General features: G+C 48.8%; 6 protein-coding genes across 6 annotated transcripts; 2 read left to right on the top strand and 4 right to left on the bottom strand.

Annotated features, from left to right (window-relative positions):
- Nucleotides 1-306: 306 nt before the first annotated feature.
- On the bottom strand, nucleotides 307-2829 carry N7455_009218 (uncharacterized protein; the record flags this gene model as incomplete). The annotated part of the gene is made up of 1 exon (XM_040956622.2): nucleotides 307-2829. One exon carries the CDS (start codon nucleotides 2827-2829, stop codon nucleotides 307-309), a length of 2523 nt encoding a protein of 840 aa, XP_040812964.2.
- A 628-nt stretch (nucleotides 2830-3457) lies between these two features.
- N7455_009217 (uncharacterized protein) lies at nucleotides 3458-3727 on the top strand (the record flags this gene model as incomplete). Its single annotated transcript, XM_065606140.1, has 1 exon — nucleotides 3458-3727. One exon carries the CDS (start codon nucleotides 3458-3460, stop codon nucleotides 3725-3727), a length of 270 nt encoding a protein of 89 aa, XP_065460605.1.
- Nucleotides 3728-3931: 204 nt separating this feature from the next.
- On the bottom strand, nucleotides 3932-6988 carry N7455_009216 (putative vacuolar morphogenesis protein AvaB; the record flags this gene model as incomplete). Its single annotated transcript, XM_040956667.2, has 5 exons — nucleotides 3932-3989; nucleotides 4047-4481; nucleotides 4532-4640; nucleotides 4691-5509; nucleotides 5557-6988. The coding sequence occupies 5 exons, from the start codon at nucleotides 6986-6988 to the stop codon at nucleotides 3932-3934; spliced, it is 2853 nt and encodes a 950-aa protein (XP_040812938.2).
- A 471-nt stretch (nucleotides 6989-7459) lies between these two features.
- On the bottom strand, nucleotides 7460-9336 carry N7455_009215 (bifunctional nucleoside/nucleotide kinase/histidine phosphatase family protein; the record flags this gene model as incomplete). The annotated part of the gene is made up of 4 exons (XM_040956519.2): nucleotides 7460-8128; nucleotides 8184-8770; nucleotides 8823-8895; nucleotides 9289-9336. The coding sequence occupies 4 exons, from the start codon at nucleotides 9334-9336 to the stop codon at nucleotides 7460-7462; spliced, it is 1377 nt and encodes a 458-aa protein (XP_040812899.2).
- A 1138-nt stretch (nucleotides 9337-10474) lies between these two features.
- Nucleotides 10475-11521, bottom strand: N7455_009214 (uncharacterized protein; the record flags this gene model as incomplete). Its single annotated transcript, XM_040956638.2, has 4 exons — nucleotides 10475-10664; nucleotides 10725-11072; nucleotides 11134-11419; nucleotides 11482-11521. The coding sequence occupies 4 exons, from the start codon at nucleotides 11519-11521 to the stop codon at nucleotides 10475-10477; spliced, it is 864 nt and encodes a 287-aa protein (XP_040813030.1).
- Nucleotides 11522-12830: 1309 nt separating this feature from the next.
- On the top strand, nucleotides 12831-14865 carry N7455_009213 (uncharacterized protein; the record flags this gene model as incomplete). The annotated part of the gene is made up of 5 exons (XM_065606139.1): nucleotides 12831-13212; nucleotides 13277-14031; nucleotides 14093-14143; nucleotides 14203-14568; nucleotides 14608-14865. 5 exons carry the CDS (start codon nucleotides 12831-12833, stop codon nucleotides 14863-14865), a joined length of 1812 nt encoding a protein of 603 aa, XP_065460604.1.
- Nucleotides 14866-18962: the final 4097 nt, after the last annotated feature.

The raw sequence follows: 18962 nt of genomic DNA, 5'->3' as shown, positions 1-18962 counted from the left end.
TGTTGGATATGACTTCACATTTAAGTCAAAAGGACAAAAAGGTGAAAACACAAAACGGCCAAAAAAAAGTTAGCTTAAGTACAAATAAACCAAAAAAAAAGAATTGTACGATTTACACCATTCCCCTGCAGTGAGAAGTAGAATGGCATCGTAGATGAAATTGTTGGACAATGCTCGACAATGCTCGACAATGCCCGAAACAGGATATAAATTCCTTTAAAAATAGATAGAAACGCCCCTTTATTGCCAAAGTACCCGCCCGCCGTCATACAATCATAACGAGTAGCTAGAAGAAAACACACAAAGCTAGAGAACACTTAGTTCTCGTCGACCACCACTACGTACACTCATGCCGGGCCCCGGAACATTGGAACTCCATTCTGACGAGGACGAGTCACCTCGGCCCCGGGATCCACCTGTACTAGTACTAGCACCGATGCTGATACCAGCTGTAGTGAGGGAATCTGCATCATCAATAACAGGAGGACCCCCGACCATCACAGGTCGGATCTTGGCGCCGACAAAGCCACGACGGTCACGGCCTGTGCGGCCGCGGCCGAGCCAGTTGTGTTTGAGAGCTTTGCTAAGAACCTCGATTCGCTCCTGGGCAGGGTCGTCTGTTTGCACGCTGGCTAGGACACTAATGCATTGCAGCATGCGGCCGACGGTCTCTGTGATTATGTGTGAGGAGTCGGCGGAGCTGCCGCGGTGGATGATGGTGGGCCCGGGCCGTTTGTTAGAGGTTGGAGGCGATGCGATAGACTGGAAGAAGAGGGGATCTGCGTTGGAAGATGTGTTCGAGGTAGCACGACTGCGAGAGTCACTGCTATTCGGGCGTGGGTGGTTGGCCAGGGCGCTAATACCGTCAGAGGAATGACTGTCGGCGACGGTGCTGAGAAGCGTGGATGACTGCGAGTTGTAGCTACCGAAGCCGGCATCTAGTGACGCTGCAGTGCCAGGACGGCCTCCAGTGCCGGTACTCTTGGCCGTGACGCTGAGCGTTGGGAATCCGGAGTTGATGGAGTCCAGGCTGAGCCGGGAGAAGGTTGCTTTGAGAGCATCGTAGCGATTCAGGATCATGCAGTCACGGAAGGCTATCAAGACTAGGCTTCGTACATCGAGTGTCCCACCAACAGGCAGTGCGCCCCAGAATTCGCGGGCTTCTCGGCTAGTCATCAAGGATCCACAACCCTTGAACTCGAGATCCAAGGGGAGAAACACAGCCTGGATGAAGGGCAGAATCGTGCCAAACACCAGCAGCCACACTTGAACCAGATGCGGGACCAGCTTTTCATCTGGGAGGCCAATCAGCGAGCTGTGATTCAGAGTCGCAAATCCAGTCTCTAGAAGTTCTTGCAAGTCCATCACAATAGACGTGGGAGCCCTCTTAACGACACAACGCTGCAAATGAACGAGCACCAGCTTGTTGAGATCTTCAATGGCAATGCGCACGTCTTCACCATCGAAGATGACCAGCAGCTTCGCCTTAAGGAAGTCCCATGCATCCTCTGGGGTCATGTTATTCAACCCAAACCCTTGCAGGGTCTCCCGTAGAATAGAGTCGGGGAATGTCCCCGAACTACCAACTGAAGACGGGCCTGGGAAGCCACCGGGTGGCGTGGGTCCGCCAGCATTATTGGCCAGCCATTCCATCTGCTCCGACTCAGCGAGCGCCTTCTCCTCCTTTTTCTTCTCACGCAGTGCTCGACCGCCATGCAGGAGATCCAACCCACTGACCGACTTGCCAAACGTCGCTCCAGGAGCTGGAGACGCAGGTGTAAATGAGTACAAAGATTGTGGAGCATTGGGGTCTGCCGGACGAGAATTACTCGAAGCCGATGATAGAGGGAGGTTGAAGTGGTCTTCGACCCGATCTTTTAATTTGAGTTTCTGCCTCGACAGGAAATGATGCTTGTGCTTGTCTTTGTCCTTATCCTTTTCCTTCTCTGGAAGCGGCGGACGATCTGCGGGGACGACTGTGCTCACAGAGGCGTTGGAGAGATTGTACATCGACGAGTTGTTCGAGGACAGGTCGGCCAAGTTTGTAGTTGAGCCGCTGACCATGCGTGATAACCCACTGATCTTGCTTGGAGAGGGAAGACCACGGTCTTTGCCCAGATCTTTATGACTGCTGATTCCGATGTGTTTTGGCTTTGAGAAGAGCTTCTTCTTCTTCTGTTTCTCAGGCTGTTGTTCTACCGGTGGAGCACCGGCTCGCGGGAAGACCACATTCGCAGCTGTCGTGGCCACGTTCCCTGACGGCGGAGGCGGTTGTGGGGAGGGTTGATTGAGACGCAATGGAGCAGGCATGAGAGGAGGTGAGCCGCTTCCACTGCGTCTGGGACGAGAACCATCTTCTACCGGGGTTATAGCGTTTTGTGGCCTTTTTGTCTGCTGCATTGCTGCCTGCGCGGCGATACGGGAAGCTGACACGGTAGGGACCTGGTCGGAGGAGGCGGTCGGCAGGGAAGGCTCAAAGAACCCCTGTGAGTGATGCCGTGATCGGTGCCGGGGTAGCTCGACTGAAGGACCCCGGCCGGAGGGTCTTCGGGCTGTTGGGTTCGGCATAGGGTGATGAGGTGAAGTGGCCGAGCGTGGTTGTGGAGGGAAGTAACCCCCGGGGGGTAGTTGAGTATTGATCGGAGTGATAGGAGCGGCGGAAACGGTGGTCACATTAGAAGAGGCGTCACTACCGGAGGATCCGGGGCGAACCAATTCGTCTTCATCGGAGTCGTCTTCCTCTTCGTCATCAGACGGAGGTCGGGGGTATCGAGGGGCAGGAGGTACTTGACGCCCAGGCGAGTTGGGGGATCGGAAGGTGGGATTCATAACGAATAATCCATGCTCTCTCTCTCTCTCTCTCTCTTTTAAGCGAGTTATCTTTCGAGGATTTTTCCTTACAACGTTACAAAAGGCCACATCTGGGCAGTTTGCCGATCCTTTCCTCTACCTCTATCTGGCAGAATCTCAGATCGACGAAAGATGCGGAGACTTGGCTAAGCTTTGATATGATCTGAACTCAGCGGAGTTTATAGCTTTGCAATTTATATTTGTAGATTCATGTTACTGCTTTACGTCGTCCTTTGCACCTGTATTGGTCTATGTTGTATCCCAACAGATTTCCTCTTTTCCATTATTTCCACAATTTACTAGTGTTCTATGCAGGGCGCATACAGACTAGGTATTACTGCCTTACTAGAACCCAACAGAGATTAGTCTCGGCAATGCTACCGTATGATCATCAAAGTACCATCAAGTAATGTATAATTTTGGTATTCAGCCGTACCTGGACCCTGGAGTCCTCTGGGGAACAAATTGCCAAGTCCCGAGGTCAGCCGTGAGGCTTAGATCAGCGGAGAGGCGGTAAGAAAGGCGGTAGCATAGCTGGGGACATTATTCTCTGCCAACTCCCCCTCCTCCGCCAACAATTTCCCCAACTTCCCTGTCTCATTTCAAAATGGCCTCCAATACGAGCTTGAATGCAGTCTACACCGCCCCTCAGTCCACTGAGACCTTCGAGCATGTGATCTCAACCACAACCGGCACACTAGCGGACAAGCAAGCCCACCTATCAGCGCTGCAGTCGCTCGTACCCAAGCTGCAGGACCAGATCAACGTCTTCCTTACGGAGCGCATGGAAGAGGACAAGGTGCAGGGCCAGATCTCAGCACAGGAAGCTAAAGAGGAGGAAAATTACGGAGAGGAGGTGGTTGAGGACGATGCATGATCGCATGACCAGGATGTATCTTGAAATGGGCAGATGCTATGGGTATCAAAGTCGCTGGGATAGCCTCCGTCGACACAAACAAACCAAATGAAAAGAGAAACTGGAGCTGGAAAACAAAAAAAAAAGAAAAAGGAAAACCGAGGACACGAAGAAGAACAAGCACGAGACCAACCCCGCGAATGCAGATGCAGGAGAGCAAGCACACTACCCAGCTCGAACACTGGCTTTTCGATTGGCACACCCCAAGTGAACCACAGTATCACTGGAAACAAGTCAGCAATGGACAGACCAAAAAGACAAATGACCGAAAACAACTTACTCGGGGAAAACATTGATCACACTCCCACCCAAACGCTTATGGCAGACGCCACAAATTCGCTCCTCGGTGACAGTGACGTGGCGAGCCCGCGTGCCTCCACCACGAATTCCCTCTCCAAGAGCGAGTTGGGCTTGTATCTGCATATCCCGTGCCTTGCGCAGGTTTGCAACGATGCGCGCTTCATTGAAGACCGAGTTTGCAGCGCGCATGCGGCCCTTGAAATAGAATTCAAGTTTCTGCACAGCCTGTGTGTCCGGTATGAGTTTCAATGCGGCGTCCGCTGGGAGGCGTGAGCCGTGCTTGGCTAGCAGGTCAATCGCGGGGTCGTTTTGAGGCTCATAGCCGTGGGGTGGGGAGAGATAGAGGGAAAGGAGGGTGAGGTAGATGGAATTCTCTTCTTCAGCCTTTTCGGCGAGGTGGACCTGGTTGCAGTATCTTTCTGGTGTTAGCAATTGTTGCTCTTAGAGAAATGATATATCACTCACTCTTCCGCTTTCTCGTGGTCCTCAAGTTTGAAAACGTAGATCTCGAGCGCCTGTCGGTGCTGGCCCATCTTGCTAAATAGGATAGCTCGGGCTTCGTAGAAGTTTGGATCTGGGATATGTCAGTGGTGGCTTGTTTCGCAGGAGTAGCGGGTAACATACCCTCTCGATCGAGCCGGTCTAACATCTTCGCTGGCGAGTATTGCTCGCTCTCTTTCAACATCGTCAAGAACTTCTCCTTCCATTCCCCTTGCTCATTGTTGGATGTGAGTTGATCTAAATATAAGATGAGCAGCCGCTGGTGTATGTCCGGCGTCATGTCGTTCCATTCATTAATGACATGCTCGAGGTATTGAATGGCAAGCGTGGTGTCTATTTTTTCGAGGAATGCAAGAACTCGTGGACGGGGCAATGTCTCCGCATTTTCAGTGTCGGTCAAGAATATCTCCATGCCCAACTCGCGATTGGCACGAACCGGCCATTCTCCGAACTCGAGAACCAGGTCAATTTGGTCTGGCGGTAGATTTTGAAGGTATGCGACTGTGCGTGTCGGACCGCTCAGAGGACCATTGTCTGTCTGTCCAAAGCGCTGGAGCAATTCAAGTGCTTGGCGATGCAATTTCTTGCCGTAAAGAAAATCAATTAGGTCGTTATATCTGCCAGTCTCCTCGAGTCTCTCCATGACTACTTCTGGGTCACAGAAGTTGGCAATGCGGAAGAGCGATCCAGCTAGTGATGGTGTCGCGAACATGTGTGCACGGAACAAAGTGGTGTCAACCAACCGTGCCTTAGCACAAATTTGTGTGGCAAACTCGTCGGGAGAGGGGAAATCCAGCAGCTTAAGAACCGAGTCACTTGCCTCATCTGTGGCTTCGACTGGTGCAGCAGCTTTGAGAGATCCATCGGGGTTTAGGAAACGCTGGAAGCGTCGGCGAACATCTGCCAGGTATCCTTGTAGCTCGCGGACAGCAATCCGAAGACCTATGATTAGTTAGCATGGATCCAAAAGCAATGTGAGCTTGACGTACCTTTGTCGTCTCCGCGGGTACTGCTAGCGTCGCTTCCTTCATCAGGCTTTCGCACAGATGATATAATAGAGGCTGCATGTGTGGATGTCTGTCCAGCAGCAACATCATCGGACGACCCATCACTCTGGGACCCGTTTGCCTTTCCATTCGGAGCTTCAGGCTCCGGAACCGTAGAAAGATCGCCTGCAATCAAGCGAGGGTATAGGCGAATGACACTCTCGGGGGGTGCAGAAACCTCAGTAAAAAGATCCAAAGATTCCCGGTACTTGTTCAAGGCAAACAAGCTCTGCGCTTTTTCAAGTCTTGTCGCACGTAGTCGACCAGGCTTATCCCGTAAAAGAGCATCCTCCAGCATGCCGAGTAAGCTAATGGCCTCATCGAGATAACCACCATCAACCAAAGCATCAATCTGGGTATCGTAGCTCAGAGCTTCCATGCGCCAGATGGTGCGGTCACTCGCCACAAGGAACCCTTTACCGGCATGAGCGAGGCTGATATTCGGCTGGGGAATGTGCAAGATACTAGCCGACGGCAATGGAATAGACTGCAGTAGCGACAAGGTCTCCGGGTTCCGTACTTCCAACACACCCTTCGATGAGTCGTGCAAAGCCAACAAAAACGGGTACGAGTATCCAAGCTCTACCGGGGCATGGCTCCAAGGCACCTGCTTCCGACCGAGAGGCTGGCCGTCAATATCAATGAAATTCGTGTTGATATCCTTAGCCAGAAGAATCTGGCCTTCACGCAGTCTCGTCACAAGCGGTCGCGGCACCATGCCTCCCATTCCAATATAGCTCATGCTCGCGGCACCAACGCCCGTGAACCGGCCCGATTCCTCAATGCTACCCGGCCCAGCCAGGTCCGTGAACTGTCCACTCTCGATATTAACCATGACAAAGCTCGAGTTTAGCCCAACTACTAGCCGTGTAGCCGCAACCCAGGTGAGAGTCTTGACCCCACTAACCAAGCTCAGCTCAGCGGTATCCCGTTCTAGCTCCATGTCCCGCCACGCCCACATAAGAATCTTCCGCTTGACAGCGACTGCCAAGCGGGAAACAATAGCAGGCACATTTGTATCGGCATCATTGACCACATTCGACGTAATGGCAAAGACAGAAGCGCCCTTCGTTTGAGATAGCTGTTCAACAAGCTCGTAGGATTGGGCATCGTGGAGCGAGACATAACCACCAGAAAGAGAGACCAGCACATTGGCCTCCTTAATCAAGGCGAGCTGCTCAATCTTGTATCGGGAGAATTTCTCCAATTCGCGGAGGAGCTCGGTCTTGCCGTCGTCGGTGACGCGGTAGATGCGGAGGTTGCCATTGTTGAGGCCAGCGAGGAGGCGGTCACCGTAGGCTAGAACCGAGTCGATGCGGGACTTGTCGCGCGGCTTGAGCTCCATGAGCGGCCGCGCGGTAAATGCTGACAACATGGGCGTGCTGTCTTCAATTTTCCGCTGGAGGTTCGAGGGGCGCTGGTACTGGAGCTCTCCGCATGACGTCCGGAGCTGAGTCAGTTCTGAGTCAGCATGTATCTGGTTGGGCTGGGCCCTTGAGGCAACTAAAATGAGATCCTGGGTTCTCTTGTCGGTTCATACAAGTTTTCTGTGCCTGAAATAAAATGTAGCTGGTCGTTCCAAGCGTGCTGTAACTGAGAAAGAAGATGTCACTATGATGTTTTGGAGGTGTATAGCCATGTCATTTCTGTATCGAAACGAACTTCAATTTTCCAATGAGGCATGAGTATTACGATAGACCGGCGAGGGACACGACTTGAGGAATAAATTTAAAGTATGTAACGTATAATAAAAGAACACCCATGTTTTTTGGTATCTGAATATCTCATGCAGTCCGAATTCCCTTCACATCCAGGTGACGCCACGCCGATGCAGATCAACACATCCCTAATGCCTGGTTTCCGTGTCCTCTTTCTTTTCACCCTCGGTAGGGAAATCCTGGTGCCTTGCCGAGGTTCCCTTCCCACGCCAGGTCGACACAGCGGGGATATCAGCCTTGAAGCGCTGCTCTTCAGTACCGTAAGCGCGGGGAGTGAGTTTGATAAGAGTATGCAAAGGCACCTCCATCCAGGGACTCTGCTCCTGGGGTATATTCATAAAGTATGCGTAGATGCAGCGGAGGACAGCTTGGTGGGTAACAATAATCACATTCTCACTGCGCTCCAGCTCCATGATGATGGGCTCAAGGCGGATGACGACGTCGCGGTAGGACTCGCCACCGCGGTAGCGGTAGTTGTACTTGTCTTCATCACGGGCAGCGAAATCCTCGGGGTACTTCTCAGCGATTTGCTCGTAGGTCAAACCGTCGCAGACGCCCGAGTCCAGCTCATCCAGGGCTTTCCACTCCAGTGTCTCATAGCCAGTAGCTGCTTTGAGGTGACGGGCACTCTGAATAGTGCGGCGCAAAGTTGAGGTCCAGATCACAATCTTGGTGTTGTCTGGGATACCAGACTTGCGCATTAGCTCGGGTAGTGCGCGGGCGTAGGCTTCGCCACGCTCGGAGATGTTGGCGTCACCTCCAATCCGGCCCGTCAGGTTGAATTCGGATTCACCGTGCTATTTTCGTCAGTCCCGCGTCGAAATAATCCTTAATGTTGATCTTTTGACTCACCCTTGATAGCCAGATTGAACGAGGCTTGATGTGGATATTCTGGATATAATAGACTAGGCGACTGGACAGATAATCTTTGATCTGGTTGATGATGACCGTTGATCCCACGTTGATAAGCTTGACATAAGTGTACTTCTTCTCGTCATCATCGATGGTCTCGTACACCTTTTCATAGTTGCGAATGCGGTTGCGGAAATCAAGCGCCGCCACTTCAGGGTCTTGGCCCTTGTAGTCTGGGGATGTCGTCTTGACTTCCTTGATGTTGGTCATGATCAGATCTTCGTCATCACAAATCGACTCAACAAAGAGAGCCTCAATACCAGCCTCGGTGCATTTCTCATAGATCCACTTGCGGCGATCCTTTGTAGAGTTGGTAGCATCCAAGATAGCCACAACACCCTTCCCTGCGTTAAACCACTGAATCATGTCCGACATGGCAGCCTCCGCAGCAGCTCGGCGCATGCGCTCGCCTTCTGCATTGTGAGGATCAAAGAAGGCCGCCTGTGGCTGTGGGGTGCTGAAGCGGCGATAACTTCCCACATTAAAGACACGTGCAGGGACACCAACCCAACCCAAATAACGCATGGCTGTCAAGAGTCAGTCTCACAAATTCATTTACAGGATGACTGGTTCACTTACCCTTGCCGGCGATGAGACTCTTGCCTCGGGCCGGGAGGCCCACCATGACAACACATATCTTTGAGTCGTCGGACTGCGTAGCAAAGTTAACAGCTGACATTTTTGTTTTTTGTTTTGTTTTTTGTTTTTTGTTTTCTCTCAAAAATAAATGAAGTTGCAAGAATGTTTGATCGCGGGGATGTGGGAAAGAGAAGAAAACAGTAAGGTAGACAAGATAGAAGGTATCATAGAGACCCAAACTTGTAGAATTGCGGAGAAAGTACTGCACAGTCACCTCTACTTGCTCGCATTTGCATCATATCCAGGCAAAGGCTATTTGAGGCATCTCATACTTCCAACATAAAAGCTCAATAATCGTAAATCCAATCTAGCCCACATACACGCAATACCTCGGCAAAGTAAAGCAAAGTAATAACGTAACCCCGCGAATATCAAAAGGGCAAAAACAGAGAGGAATTCCACTCACACTTGCAACGAAGGCCTTATGCTGGCTTCGGACACTTTTTGAAGACATTTTGAGGTTGATGTTATATGAAGAGAAGGACAAATACGAGAATCTCGGGAAGATTAGGGGCAATTCCGACCCGAAGCCGGAAGACCAAGTAGCAAGAACTTAACTTAACCCAACATGAGGGTGTTAAGAAGAATATTGAAGAATATGACCTGCAGGAAATGAATTATAATCTGAATTCACAAAGAAAAAGAAAAGATTTAAAAAAGACCCAACAGAAACAGAAGGGAAAACAGAAGAGACAAGAATTCAGGGAGGCGCATAATGCGGTGAGTCTGGATTCCCCACTAACGTCATCTCATCGTGAATCTATCCACTTGGACCACTTGGACTCCTGGGAGATTGGGTATGATATCGATGATAGGCCTTGTTTGATGCATATATAAGACCCAAATTGTAGAATTCTTCATCGGTTATGGCTAACTCTTATCTAAAATAGACACTAAAACAGATAAAACTACAAATCCATGGATGTATATTCGGCTTTCATATATACATACTAACCCTTCATGATATCTGCGGCTGTTATACGAGCGCTTATACCCAGGATTACTAGGCAATCCAGAGAGAATTAACCATATATGTATACACAGAAGTTCAATATATGCTGAGCAAATCTATGTACCAACCTTAGAAAGGCGGGGATATACACTTCTCTTCCCGGATTCATCACACCGGTGTCCTGTATGAGCTAGTGTTTGGAGATGTACCCATATAGTATATAGTTGCCGGTCCTCGCCACAACATGAGCAATATTTCCCACAGACTTGACGAATGAATACCTCCTTGCGGGTGGTATCATCTTCGGGTGTGCGGATGAGCGAATGGTAGAAGAAAAGTGGCCCTAGGGCCGGCCAGTCCGGCTATCGGTGACAAATGTGTCATAATCAGTTTTATCCGATATATAACAGCTTCAACATTGTCTCTACCAAACCAAGATATTCAGATCCCTCGGACCCCTACGTGGTCAACAGACTACTCTCGTATCGACAAATAAACCTTGGAACAGCGGGCACTAAGAATTAGATAATTATGCCTGTAATTCTGTAGTCTATTCAGGTATCATAGCTCATGCAATGTGACACGTCCTATCATTAATAATATTTATGTTTTTCTTTTCAGGCAAGCCCCTGTACTTAGATCAGGCCTCCTTGGGACCACGAGCAAACTGTACACGCAGTGGACCACCCCATGGTCCTTCCTGACCATTCAATGTATCCATAGCTTTCAGGGCTTGCTCGGGAGTACCCACATCGACGAACAGATAGTAGTGTTCGCCGGGATCGAACCGCTTAGCGGGGTGAGGGGCGAAGACCTTGCTGACATTCTCACTACAAATACGGGGCATCAGTACTGATCACGCGACAGAAATCCAAGCCATGTAAACTTACATCTTGAATCCCTTGAAGAACAACTCCATGTTGCTCTGCACAGCCCCATGGTCGGTCAATCGCGGCAGTCCACCGACATACACGCGGCTGCTAGAGTCACTGTTGACCTTAGCAAAGCTAGGTCTCTCTTGCTGACGCCAACGATCAACGCGGAACGGCTCAGGTGGGTTCTGAATGCGCTCCTGAGACTTGGCCACACCGGGCTTAATCTTGACCGGGCGACCCAACATATCGCGGCCATCGAGCTCGGTCATGGCGCGCTCGGCATGTTCCTTGTTCTGCAAGTCGACAAAACAGTAGGAAGGGTTCCGGCCCGTGAAAGGATCAATGGCAATATCTATGCGCTCGCTATTTGGGGAGTTCAGTTGGCGATTCACTGCTAGGCCATCAGGTTCAAGTGCAGGCATACATAGGGAACTCGGCCGCTATGAACAGCGCCTCCACATCCTCCATCTTAGCCGTGTATGGCATGTTGCCAACGTATAGGCGGCGGCCATCGTTAATCGCCTGGGGGACGTGCGCTCCGGGCCGACTGAAGGCTGCGCGGGAGGTATTGGGATTGGGGTTGGGGCTCGCGCTTGGGCTAGCATTGGTACGCGATGGTGTTGCTGGGCTTTCAACCTTCGTGCGCCAATTAGGAGAGTTGAAGGCTCGGCCATCGGTGCGGACATTTGCAAAGGGAGACTTGGTAGGAGCTGTATATTGTAGATATCGATTAGTCGAGACTCTTTGGGGTATTTTTTCAGGACGATCTTACTCTGTTGCTCCTCCAGTCTGGGGCTCTCTATGTCATTCATAATTTTTGAGAGAGGATTTCAGTAGCGAAAAGATATTCTGAGCAAACAGTTATACCAAAATAATTTTACCAAAAAAACTGAAGAATCGACTTTGGTAAATTGCATCTTCCACTTTTTTTTTGAGAGTGCAAACAGTGCAAACCAACCCTCCGCTTACTATTTAATGCGCTCTCATTTTTTCTTCTTCTCTTCATTTCATCTTCATTAAATACGTCTCTCTTGATTTTTTGACAGTTTCAATGGCTTTTTTCATTTGAAATTTCGACCCTATCGACCTTGGAGTTGTACATGGCAAGCCCATAGCATGATGAAGCTTTGTTCGGCTTGCCAAGCTTCTACCAAAGGGTATACATCTCCGAGATGCCCAGCTGTCCCCGAGATGATGAATTTTCATCGACGGGACAGCTTCAATTTCAAAATGTGAGTTTGAATTGATTTTGATTTTGATTTTTTTTTTGGTTTATTTTTTTTAAACCTCCGCTCTTATGATGAGTGACCTTTTCACACAGACCTGTTCTGAACTATATTGTTGATAAAAATTGTTATATAAATGTTAACTGATAGAGCTTCTTGACTTTATTTCTCTTGTCGAATCTATGCGATCATTGCTAACATGATTTCAGATTTTCACAGATTCTTCCAGATTATCACTCGTTTTCATATAGAACTAGGACCATGAATATAATTACTACCTTTGCTAATAAACATATTCTTCCATTGTTTTGTTCACTTCGTAGTGCATTGAGCTCTTTCCAATCCTTATGTATCTCCAGTCACATCATCAGTCTACAATATTTGATCACGGCAGGATTGTACCCCTGTCGTACTTAGGGGTAGATCGTGCCCTAGATGGGAGTGGTGATTGACATCGGGACTACAATGTTGTATACATCGTGGTAGTTCCTACTATCTCCATCAGGTTTTTAATTCACTCGACCCTTGACTCCACTTGGCTTTACTACCAATAAGCTGTGCAGGCACAGCCCGAAATGGGGCAAACAGCAGATCATGGTCCTTTGTTTGCAATCAGCACTAGCCTTGCCAATACTTCCAAGAGCACCCCCATCTAGTAATTTGCCCCAACCCCATGTCCCATTCTTTGATAGACTCTTTGATAGACCCACCTGGATGTTCCTATACAAATGCATTGGTGTACTCCATACATATATCCTTGAAAGTCGAGACCCAAAGTCATGTGTTTTGCTTGCTTTCGAGTTTCTTTGTTCCCCGAACTCAGTACTTCCAACCCTAAAAACCAAAACATAATCTCCTCAATTCTTTCCTCCATATACCTCCCAAAGATATAGGTATGATAGAAAAGGAGAAAATTGACGCTATGCTGTCCGAGAAAGCTGTACCCCAACCGCCATTCGGGACAGCTGCCGAGCGAGCACGGCGCAGTCTCAATGCTAAACTCTCTAATCCATTAGCTGGGTTCAGCCATACCGAGCTACGGAATCAGGGGCGCACGTTTGCTGAACTTCACGAGATGGGCGATGAGTCCGATATCCGTGCTTTTGAGCTGGGTGCTGTGCTGGCACAGTTCCCGGAACGATATGCAGATGTCGCTGGTCTAACAAACCAGGAGAAGAGAGTGTTGGGCCGGGAATTCACGCATCGCTGGTCACAACCATGGAAAATGTATGCTGTCATTACATTGTGTTCTTTATCCGCTACAGTTCAGGGGATGGGTAAGTAGCAGTTGAGTCCGATAAATTCCCCACCCCCAAAGAATACCCTTGCTGACAATAACAGACCAAACGGTTGTCAACGGAGCCCAAATATTCTACAAACACCAACTTGGTATCGGCGATGACTCCTCTCGGAGTGCCTGGCTCGTCGGTCTAGTCAACTCAGCACCATACCTTTGCTGCGCCTTAATCAGCTCCTGGCTAACAGTCCCATTCAACCACTGGTTCGGACGCCGCGGCACAATCTTTATAGCATGCGCCTTGTCTGCGATAACATGTCTCTGGCAAGGATTTGTCGCAACCTGGTGGGCGATGTTTGTTGCACGATTCATGCTAGGCTTCGGCATCGGCCCCAAATCAGCGACTGTGCCGATATACGCGGCCGAAACAGCACCGCCATCCATCCGTGGTGCATTGGTCATGCAGTGGCAGGTGTGGACAGCTTTCGGGATTATGGTCGGGTATGCGGCGGATCTCATCTTCTACAATGTCAACTCGAGTTCCATCGTCGGCCTGAATTGGCGCTGTATGATGGCCTCGGCGATGTTCCCGGCTCTGGTCGTTTGCTGTTTTGTCTTTACTTGTCCCGAGTCGCCGCATTGGTACATGCGTCAGAAGCAGTATTGCCGTGCTTACAGGTCGATCTGTACGCTGCGGAATCATAAAATCCAGGCCGCTCGTGACCTGTATTACATGCATACCCTGCTGGAGGCTGAGCATAAGATGAATCTTGGGCGTAACAAGATGTTGAAACTGATTAAAGTCCCGCGAAACCGGCGAGCAATGGTGGCATCTCAGATTGTCATGTTTATGCAGCAAGTGAGTGTGGATTTCCAGCAAGATATACCAAAGGAATGGGAGAGAAAACTAACTTCAACAGTTCTGTGGTGTCAATGTTATCTCATACTATTCGTCCGAGATATTTCTCGAGGTCAGTCGGAGCTACTTATCCTACTTTTTCCCCTAACAGAGCATTAACAGAAATCATAGGCCAAATTTTCTCCAGCAGCTGCTCTAGCCGCCTCATTAGGCTGGGGACTCATTAACTGGGTCTTATCAATACCGGCAATCTACACAATCGACACATTCGGCCGACGAAATCTCCTGTTACTCACCTTTCCACTCATGTCTATCGCAATGTTATTTACAGGGTTCAGCTTCTGGATCCCAGAGAGCAGCCACAGTGCACGTCTCGCCTGCATTGCTTTGGGAACATATCTCTTCGGCGTGGTCTACTCACCGGGCGAGGGACCGGTGCCGTTCACATACACGGCCGAAGTATACCCGTTGTACGTCCGGTCATACGGAATGGCGCTAGGCACGGCAACGATGTGGTTCTGTAATTTCATTCTGGGCGTGACATGACCGTCTCTACGCGCTGCATTTACAATACAGGGGGCATTCGGCTGGCATGCAAGCTGGTGTGTGGTTGGATGGTGGATGGTGCTTTTGTTTATGCCTGAGACGAAGGGGAAGACCCTTGAGGAGTTGGATCAGGTTTTTTCTGTGCCGACGAGGTTGCATGCGCGATATGGGTTGAGGCAAATTGGGTATTTCTGTAACCGATACTTGTTGCAGAGATATGTTAGACCGGAGGTTCTTTACGAGAGGGAGGAATTGGTTAAGGCTCAAGATGTGGGGTTTAATGCTTGACGAGATGGGTATGGAGTAAAATTTGGTGCACATTTGAAGAGTGGGATTCAAGGGGAAATGTCCCTAGATCAGTTTGTTTTCTGTTTTAGCATAGATCTACTCTAGCATATTGGTATTCTTAATGAACAAATGCTTACAAGACTTCTATCCCAATCTGACCCCCACTCACAGAAGGATTGGCTTGAATTGTAATGTGTCGAGTCTACATGATTTTTCATGCTGATTGTATGAAGCGATGTAATTGGATAGTTGAAATTCACCAGGATCAATGGTATTTTTTCAACAATGCCTATATGGCGATGCAGAGTTCTCTTCCTATTTTTTTCGTATTGGGCGCCTCCGAACATTTTAGTCCAAGGATTTTTTCGTGACGAATTAGTAAATGGATTATGTTACATTCGGTTATAGCCCTGGAGGTTGGTCAGGGTCTGCAACTAGCCTTGGAATCAGCTCGACGGGTGCATTGTGGCGCATCCAACAGCGCTAAGCGACATATAAATGGCTGCGCTTGTATGCAAACTAATAACATAGCCAATCGGGGGAGACCTCAAAAATCATTGGTAGTTGTTTAGCTTCCATAGTACTATTGTCATCAACCACAGAAAATAATTGGCAACTGATCTCAACCTATGAGGGAGGCTCTATATGAGTACCAAGCCACAACAGATGAGTCAGACATAAATGGATCGACTAGTGAGAGGAGTTCGTATCCATGGATGTAAGATCTTGTTCTATTATAACACATACACAACGGTATGATATCTAAAATCGGACGTTGATTGGGCCCCCCATTTGGAATTCTTAGAACCTTGGAACCACAGTAGAAGGGCCTAATTAGGAAAGAGTCGGGAATTATGTATACATGCAACTATACGTACCGGATATTCCCTGGCGGGTGGGGCTTTCCTATTTGAGCTGCCGCCGCTTTTATGAGGGTGCTCAGGCTCAGGCTCACTGAGTAGATGTCAGCACGGGCTCAGATCAGTGATCATGCTCATATCAGTCACGTGCAGGATGACTGATGCTCAGTGAGTGCTCAGTGAGTGCTCATTGGATGCTCTCTGATTACTCAGTGATGCTCAGCGTCCAATCAGTGAGCAACACTGATGCACTCAGCCCACCTCAGACCTTACCCAGAAGGGATTAGCCCCCACAGGGTCGTTTATACTGTGATAGTTAGTTCGTTGAAAGCATTGTTGCTGCCCTCATTTTCCGGAGCACTACACCTCATCAAGAAAATAAATTATGACGAAGGGGCGCAGAAAAGAGCGGAGAACTCCATTCGTTTCATGATGTCTTCCTTCTGTCTTCTAATTCAGAGCGGCTCGAGCTCAAAGTCCCAAATATAAAGGCAGACCGTGTGCCAGCATTAGCATGTAATAACCAACACGCCTTCTATTCAAGCGCCTTTTACTTGGTACATTAATCTAATATCGCATTATTTTACTTTGAATACATCCCCTACCTCCAGGTTGCACCGCACTTGATTATGGGCAGAAAAGACTTTTTTGCCAAGCGCGATGGAATCGCTAAGGAGAGGCGCCGTCTACAGCGAGAAAAGAATGGTTATGCTCCTGGGGTCCATAGAGAGGAGGACTCAATTCGGGAGAAAGATAAAAGGCTTCCCAAGACCAACAAATTACATCAAGAAACTATGAACCTCTGGCTCGAGTGAGTTAAGCCGCATCTGAAGTGGCAATCCCTTTCCTATTATGAATTCTGCTGATCTTCCTTTAGTTTCACTGCAGACCCGGAGAATGGGTTTGAATATTACCAAACCACCCTTGGTTCTCCGGCTCCAACTCATGAGATGATCAAGGCGTACATTCGCTGGTACGCAAGTTCTACTCAAGGGCGACTGAACGATGATGGGCTACCTACGGTAAGAACCGTGAGTGCGCATGCCGAACAATTCTTTGGTGGATTTGAACAATTCACAAAAAGTAAAATTATCCCAGACGATCGAAAGGAAATAAAAATGGTTGGTTTATTCGTAAATTCCCCTCTGAGACCACACTAACCTCGATGCAGTGGATCAAAAAAACCTTGACGGCAGATGGCGTCGTTGTAGACCAAAAGAAAGAGAAACTTAACTTCACAAGGCATGATTTTTTGAGAACAGTCTCGTCTTTGTGGCAGACTGATCACCAAACGTTCATTCCGGGACTGCTCAAAGTTGTCATCTTGTTTGCTCTCCAGCTGTTCCTCTTTACTGGAGCAAGAGTCGGAGCTTTCGTACCCTCTAGTGAGGACAAACATGAAAGAGGTCTTCGATACAGAGTAAGGCTTCTTTACCCCAGCGATATTATATAACATTAATCTCTATTCTAGCATATCAAATTGGTACTATTTCCTTCATCCACAGCTCGTTGGGCGGTGGGTTGGAAGGTGGATCAGAAGTGGCTCAAGAATCTTCGATGTGAAAAATACACAGTGTGAGTTAGAAGGACCTAGTGTTATATTTGTCGAATATACGGGAACTTCATTAACTGGTGCTTCTAGATTCGGAATTGGTATCCGGGACAGCAACAGGCCGCAATTTGCGTCGGGCTACCTTCTTTTCTCCCTTGCATTAGCGCACGGTGCTATTTATGGGGTGGATACCGTGGATGATCTAGCGCAGTTTGATCTTTCAAATGGCGAGATTCATTTGCGATGGAAGGAAGAGTACATGGATAAACCAGTTCTCAGACATGCCACGGCTGATGGGCCTCAGGAGACACCTTTGACGAAACAAAAATTTTGTTCTTGCCTGCGTCAGATTTTTAATGCTGCAGGGTACTTTGGTGAATTGGCAACTATCCATTGTATACGACGAGGCCTTGGGAAAAAAATCGAAAGTAAGCCCCTGAAACCACACAAAACAATCGATAGACACTCGAGAGAGCTCTTCATACTAAGATCTTTACAGAGAGAAATGGCTCTGCACCTGTCAGTCAAATTATGGCGCATCGGGGCCCAGGCACCTTTCCGGAGCATTATCAAGCCCACTGTTCCTCCATAGATACAGTGGGAGCCGTTCTAGATGAGGATGACCAATCCGATCATATCGAGTACTTTCAAGGTTATGTTCAATATTACGAACGTGGCTTGCCAGGCGAGTTGCCAGCAGAGATCAAAGGGAGTATTTTGGAAAAACCAGATATGGTGGAAATGAGAGCCCAGATCGAATCATTCGCGCAGAACCACGACAAGGATTCCCTCAAGAACATGAATTTGGAATACAGGAAGGCGCTCGTTCGGCATCGCCTGTTCGAACTCAAGCAATATCAAAATCGGTGGGTACAGGAGAAAAGAGACCAGAAAATTATCAACCGAGGAAAAGAAGAGCCGACTCATTTGGAAAATGACATTCGCACACGTGCTCAAATGTTGATTATGCCCGAGGTTGCGCGAATCGCAACAGCCATGTCCTGCACCAAAGAGCTTTCCTTTGACGAAAAACTTCTTCTTGTTCAAGATCTACAGACGCAGTGTGCCCGTGATTTTGATGTGGTATACCTCCCAAATCAAAGTCCGGTTCATGGGCTTTGTCCTGGAAAAGGGTGCCATATCAGCATTGCAAGGTGAGTGCCTAGGCTGAATAATGACATGGCCAATACTAACTCCGCTAGTCTGAGGAAGTGTGATAGAAGTGCCCACATTCACGGATGTGTTCGGCGTGAGAAAGCTTCTGACCTTCAAATATCAGAATCAGAGATGCGGTTTTGCTATGAATGCATGGAATGGTTTTTGTCGAGTCAATGGCGGAAGCATTGCGATGCCCATCTCCAGTCATGGCCAATCCAGCACTGCGAAGTGATCATCTATCGCCATACCGTCATTCGCCCGGGCTATTGCCCCTTTTGCTTGTGGGACCCGAACCTGAATCTCTCCGCAGAAACCCGTTTGCGATCCTGGCTGCGAAGTGACAACCTGAGGGAACACATTGAAGGGCAGCACATGGCTGAAATTCAGCGTTTCAAGAAAAAGCCGATATGCGGATGCTCTCAAATCTTTAACAATGAGCGTGACCTTCGAAATCACTTACACGATGCGCATGGGCTAAAGGAAACCATATGGCAAGAAAATCCAAAGCTACCCAACAAAAGGAAGCG

This window comes from Penicillium solitum (assembly GCF_028829755.1).
Source record: "Penicillium solitum strain IBT 25940 chromosome Unknown utg000006l_segment0_segment0, whole genome shotgun sequence".
Taxonomy (NCBI): domain Eukaryota; kingdom Fungi; phylum Ascomycota; class Eurotiomycetes; order Eurotiales; family Aspergillaceae; genus Penicillium; species Penicillium solitum.
The sequence above is the reverse complement of the archived record's forward strand: the minus strand, read 5'-3'. Positions and strand labels throughout refer to the sequence as shown.